We start from the raw sequence: 6603 nt of genomic DNA on the forward strand, positions 1-6603 counted from the left end.
GCTTCTTTGCACTTTAAGACGGATATTCTTTGTTTCTGTTGTCTATTTGTAACTGTGTGTAACGGGTGGAACCACCAGGGGTCGCTTCCTCCACATTTTGAGCTCCCATAAAAGGGAAGCTGTCAGGCTGGTGGGCAATTGTCAATCTCCTCTGTGTTTGACCAGGTGTGTTGGCCCACAAGTCCCACTGTTGCGATCAGGTTTGTGTCAGTTTTTTTGTTGTAAAGAAAAACTCTTAATCTGATTATATTCAGTCAGTGTTTGTGTGATGTTTTTATATAGGGCCACACTTCATGTTTTGAGCTGACGATTCCTACCTGGGCGTGTGGTTGGTCGACGCTGCAGGTAGGCTTTGTATATTTTTTAACTGGATTGAATTGAATGGTTTTATTGCAAAGATTTAATAGGCGTTTGGTAATTTGTGTTTTTTGCAGTTGTCGCTGCATCCTGCTGTTCTTTTAGTATGATTTTCTTTTTCCATTGTTTTTCNCAAGCTAACTAACTGTGGGTTAGGATTTGTTGGGTCAGATTGAGTGCATTGCTGTTGAGTTAGTTTGGTTTGGTTAAGGTTAAAGTTAGTGTTCTTTTAGTGAAGGTTAAGGTTACCCAGGGTTAAAGTTAATTTGGTTTAGTAGTGGTTAGTTAGGCTGAAGGTTAGTTTAGTTTTCATATTGTCGTATTTTCAGGGTAATTTCTCGGTTCTGTTGGACTCTGCTGCTGGTTTCTTCTATCGCCGTCTCGTCTTCTCTGATATGTGAAACCCAAACGGGCCAGCTGAAACTTGCTTCATGTTCTGAGCTGTGATTGGACAGCCAGGGTCTGTCCAATCACAGAGTGAGGTGACTTCCTGTTGAGTGAATAAGGTGGGAACTGGGCCAGCCCTCACATGTTACTGGCTGCTGTTGCTACCAGAACTGTCAGAGCAGAACCAGGCAGGAGAAAAGCCAATAGAACCCAATAGGACCAGGTCCGGTCTGCCTGAGCTGGGTTGCTGACCCGAGTCCTTCACAGCTGTGGCAGTATGTGTGGCTCAGAGGGAGCGGCTGGACTCAGAGCGGTCCTCACAGAGACACACTCCCCTGACACACACACAGTCACATCTGGAGAACATCAGCAGAGTGGGCGGTTCTGGTCCCAGGCGGGTTGGCTGGATCGGATCAGACTGCTGCCAATTCTCACATAGAATCAGCTGCTTCCCTGTCGGGTTCTGGGACCGGTTCTGGACCATGAAGCGTCTCGTCAGGACTCTGCTGCTGGTGTCTGTCCTGCCGTCCCTCTGCACCGTCTCTCCGCCTCCGGACTTCGAGTGTGGCATGTCCTACCGTAAGTCTGCTGCTGTCCTCTGCACTGCTGGACAGCTGGACACTTCAAACCGTCTCCACGATTATTTTTGCAGTTGATGGGAAGCTGAAGTAAAATATCTGAACTCATTTCTGAGTTTGAAAGGCTGATGGCAGGAAGCTGCCACGGCTTTAGAGACTTCGGCCAGAAATTCTGAGGTTTGATTCTGGTTTCTGTAAACAAGAGATGTTTACAGTATCTGACAGCCCAACCTTCAAACGCTTCAACGATTTTACCAGCAAATTAAGACAGAGCAGAAAATTATGATAGAGCAGAAAATTATGATAGAGCAGCAAATTATGACAGAGCAGAAAATTAAGATAGAGCAGCAAATTATGACAGAGCAGCAAATTATGACAGAGCAGAAAATTAAGATAGAGCAGCAAATTATGACAGAGCAGCATCTGGTGAGACAACATGTCGTCGATAAAACCGGTTGAGGCTGAGAGCAAAAACAGTTCAAACTGCTGTGTGTTCTGGTGTCTATAGGTCTATAGTTGCTGAGCGTTCTGGTCTCTATAGGTCTATAGTTGCTGTGTTCTGGTCTCTATAGGTCTATAGTTGCTGAGCGTTCTGGTGTATATAGGTCTATAGTTTGCTGTGTTCTGGTCTCTATAGGTCTATAGTTGCTGTGTGTTCTGGTCTCTATAGGTCTATAGTTGCTGAGCGTTCTGGTCTCTATAGGTCTATAGTTGCTGAGCGTTCTGGTCTCTATAGGTCTACAGTTGATGAGCGTTCTGGTCTCTATAGGTCTATAGTTGCTGAATGTTCTGGTGTATATAGGTCTATAGTTTGCTGTGTTCTGGTGTATATAGGTCTATAGTTTGATGTGTTCTGGTCTCTATAGGTCTATAGTTGCTGAGCGTTCTGGTGTATATAGGTCTATAGTTGCTGTGTGTTCTGGTCTCTATAGGTCTATAGTTGCTGAGTGTTCTATTCTCTATAGGTCTATAGTTGCTGAGTGTTCTGGTGTCTGCAGGTCTACGAGCCTTCCGGGTGACGACCAGGTGTAACCTGACCACCCTAAAGGAGAAGCAGGTGAAGGAGATCCAGGCTTCGACCACCAACCTGCTGCTGCCGATCATCTACCTGTCGACCTTCTGCGTCGGACTGCCCACCAACCTGTTGGCTCTCTGGATTCTCGTGTTCCGGACCAAATGTCGGCCGTCGACCACGCTGCTCATCAACCTGACTGTGATAGACTGCTTGCTGTTCCTGGTTCTGCCGTTTCGGATCGTCTACCACTTCCGGGGGAACCACTGGGAGTTGGGGGAGCCTCTCTGCCGGATCGTCATGGCGATGCTTTACGGGAACATGTACAGTTCGGTCTGGTCCCTGGCCTTTGTGGCTGTGGACCGGTACGTGGCTGTGGTTTATCCGTTTGGTGCGAAGAGTTTGCGCAGCCGGCGGTGGTCTCGGGGCCTGACGGCCGCGGTGTGGGTGGTGATGCCGGCCGCCATGTTGCCTCTGCTGCTGTCCCGGCAGACTTACCCTCTGGACGACCCCAACATCACCACCTGCCATGACGCACTGCCTGAGAGCGTGCAGGAGAACTACTTCCTGCCGTACTTCGCCACGCTGTTCACCACCTGCTTCCTGCTGCCCTTCATCATCGTGATGTTCTGCCACAGCGCCATACTGCGCACCCTGCTGGCTGAAGGCAGGAAGTACTGTCACGCTATCAGGGTGACGGTTCTGATGATACTGGTGTTCGTGGTGTCCCTGCTGCCCTGTAACGTCCTCCTGATCCTGACCTACAGCGACAGCTGGCCGGACGGTGAGGACCTGTACGTCCCCTACATGATGAGCCTGGCCACCAGCACCTTCAACAGCTGCTTCCACCCCTACATCTTCTACTTTGTCTCCAGAGATTTCAGAGAAAGGACCAGGAGCGCTCTGTGCTGCCTCCATGACATGGAGGACAAACCGTCCTCTCAGGGGACACACACCTCCTCGTCAGCGGGGCAGAGGTCAAAGGTCACTCTGCTGGCCATGGCAGGTCTACAGGGGACGCCTGACCCAGCAGCCAGAGGTCAACATGATGACGTAACAGTCAGCTGATGCTGGTTTACGTCAGGAGCAGCCGGACGCGCCGGGCCTCCAGATCCTCCTTCCAGTAAAAGAAATAGCTACTGGATTTTTTTACTATAAACAAAACTGGAGAAAAAATGTTTTCTGTGTCAAAACATTTTGTACGTGTGTCCGTCCTGAACCTAACTCCTATTGGTCAGTTTACTTTTGTTCATTCGTCGTTCTTTCTGTAAGCCATTGTTTCTCCACCCTGGTCCTCAGGCCCCTGCCTGCATGTTTCAGGTGTTTCCCTTCTGCCACCTGGATTGTATCTCTGGGTGATTAACAGGTTTCTGCAGCTCTTGACCGTCATGCAGACATTTTAATCAGCTGTTCTGGAATAGAGGCTCATCTAAAACATGCAGAGCAGGACTGAGGACTGGAATTGAGAAGCTCTGCTGTAAGCCAACTGAGACAGTGCAGTGGAGCTAGCTACGAATGAATAACCGGAGTTCGACCCGTCCTGTAGCTCTGGGTGAACCCTGCTGGTTTAACAGCTTATTTTGTGTGGTTTTGCTAACTGAAGAGCTGATGGGTCCGTGACGTCGGCCGCTGTTCCTGAACATTACCCAACACTGCCGGAGCGTTAAACAGTTAGATCTAGTTAAAACTTTGCCAAAAAGAGTAGAAATGAAGCAGACGCCACCTGAACCTGGGAGTCTCCGGCTTTGCTTTCCAGGCTTTATTATTTAGCATAACTTGTTAAAAAAAATCCTGGAAAAATGTGCAAACAGATATAAAAAGTATTTTTAGGCATTTATTTAGATTTGGACCCATCTAAATATTTTAGGGATAATTTCCTCGACAAACACAATAAATATGGATTAGCGTCTTGCTTCTGGTTGTGAAGAAGTGCATCACATATGCTTGGCTAAGACCACAACCTCCCAATCACACAATAAAAAGGTCAACAAACAACATGAAGACCAAACCCAAGATGGAGACGTTGGAAACCTGGAACTAGATTCATATTGTAACCTTTAGTTTATTTTGTATTATTGTTATTATGTACTTTTAATACATAATCACAGTACATAGCACTGTGCTTCACAGTACAGTATTATTATTGTATTACTGTTGTCCCTTTCACTGTAATTATTGTGGATTTCTATATTCATGGATGCTATTGGCTTCTCTTCATGATGTATTTCTGTTTGCTGTTTTCCTCCATCATCCTACAGGTGAATTAGAGAACCTGTTATTGTAGCTTAAATTATCTGTGTAAATAAGATGTGAAATGTGACAAAGGTGGACATGTTTATGTTTGTATAAGAAAGTTATTGAAAATAAAAAATCCTGCCTGATCCGCTGCTTTAGGCCCGGTGCATTATGGGATGCTGCGTGTTGCTGTGGTTCTGAGTCGGGTTCAGGACCGTACGCTCCGGGTTACGTTTCTGTTTCTTGTTGTTAAACTGAAATAACAGCAGCATTCAAGAATCGCCCATTCTTGAATGAAGCCCAGAACAAACAGCGTTTCCTCTCAGAACCGGACAGTTGGAAGAACTTTGTTGACACGGTCCGGTTCTGTTTCACCGCATCAGAACATGAGGCGGTTCAGATTCTGACCAGCAGACATTCAGTTAGAGATCAAACTTCACAAAGTGAAGATGAATGAACTCTGCGCTTCGTCCCAACAGTTTCTGCTCTGACTGGATGAGGAAGACGAAGGCCCGCTGGCTCAGGAAGTTCGTCCGTATCTGATGGAGACAGGAAGCTGCTGTCATCAGTCACAGCTTTAACAGAACCAACAGGAACCCTACAACAAGTCAGCCACCTCTCCGTCTGCGACAGAAAACAATCCAGACCAATCGGCCTTCACTGTGGTGCCATCTCTGGAAAAATCCTGATCCAACTGAACCTTATCCATGAAGACACAGAGACGTCAGTTCCAGAGACCTGGCCTCATGTAGAAAGCGGCGTACGCACAAAAAGTTTGCGTAAACAAGGGCGAAGCAACGAGTTTCCCATCGGGGACACGTAACGGAAAGCCGACAGTAAACAGTTTGAGCAGAAATGTCCAACAATGACATCATCAACGCGTTACTCTACTCTGACCCCTGGTAACCTGTAATCTAACGGGTTACTATTTGCAATCCAGTAATCAGATTAAAGTTATGCATCCACATCACTGTGTGTTAATCTGCAGTTTTTCTAGTAAACACATATTGTTGCTTTCTAATTTTTCCTTTGGAGTTAGGTTTGGTTTAACACCAGCGACACAAACGATGGAGGGAAAAGAAAGATGCACATTTTCTAACTGATGGATTTTCCATTGAGTAATCAAATTACTTTTCAAAGTAACTATGCCGTCCCTCAGGGCCGGCCCAAGCCTCCATGGGGCCCTAAGCGAAATTTGGTTTTGGGCCCTCTAGTTCTGCTAATATTGTGGACTGGCTGCAATCAGCAGTCAGATTATTAGATCATTCAAAAACTTGCTAAACTTATTGCATCTTTGACAGTGAAGTTTACATTATATCCTGTATGCATGAATAATGTAGGATACATGTGTTGGCCCATTCACCGGCGCCGATTTCCTTAACTCTGGGGAATGAATGATCAGCTGATACTCAGATGTGAAGCCGATCTTATGCACCTCAGCAAAGGTTTATAACTCAGCCTCTGTCCTCTTCTGCTCTGCAGTGAGACGTTTGACTGACAGACCAACAGGTCTGAACGTTTACAGTTAATAATATTCACCCCCTGTGGAAACTCAGTGACTTTCTTGCTACATTTAGCAACATTTCAGACAAAAAAAATGGTATCAACAAAAATCAAAATTGACAGGTAAAGCTTTCTAAAGATCGGTAATCAGCGATCAGCCAGAAAACTGAAATTGATGCAGCCCTGCACACAGTCATGACATTCTCTGATTAAATTAATTTCTGTTAGGAGTAATTATAATAATTTATACCAGGAGAGTCTTTCTCACCTGACCGGTACTGAGTCTTCAAACAATTTTAACTGGAGGAGTTTCACTTACAAATTGATGTAAAAATAATGCTTGTTTTAGATGCATAAATGATTATTCTCAGCAGCAAACTAATATATAATGCCAACTACAGCATAGAGCAGATCGTTGATATATTAATGTAGCAGCTATGTAGCCTGATGTAAAACATTTTACTAGACAATGTCAAACACTGAGAAGTTTTATTAAATGTTATCAAATGTGCCGTTTTTTAGCTAAAAAAC

The 6603-nt window shown here is 45.5% G+C and overlaps 1 protein-coding gene across 1 annotated transcript; it reads left to right on the forward strand.

Annotated features, from left to right (window-relative positions):
* Nucleotides 1–509: 509 nt before the first annotated feature.
* On the forward strand, nucleotides 510–5588 carry LOC106958571 (proteinase-activated receptor 4). Its single transcript, XM_015050524.1, is given in 3 exon segments — nucleotides 510–1323; nucleotides 2321–3342; nucleotides 3344–5588. Coding segments are annotated over 3 exon segments (1167 nt in total). The 5' UTR covers nucleotides 510–1226; the 3' UTR covers nucleotides 3392–5588.
* The last annotated feature ends 1015 nt before the right edge of the window (nucleotides 5589–6603 follow it).

This window comes from Poecilia latipinna, unplaced genomic scaffold, assembly GCF_001443285.1.
Source record: "Poecilia latipinna isolate Pla-1442-1.1 unplaced genomic scaffold, P_latipinna-1.0 Scaffold997, whole genome shotgun sequence".
Taxonomy (NCBI): Eukaryota; Metazoa; Chordata; class Actinopteri; order Cyprinodontiformes; family Poeciliidae; genus Poecilia; species Poecilia latipinna.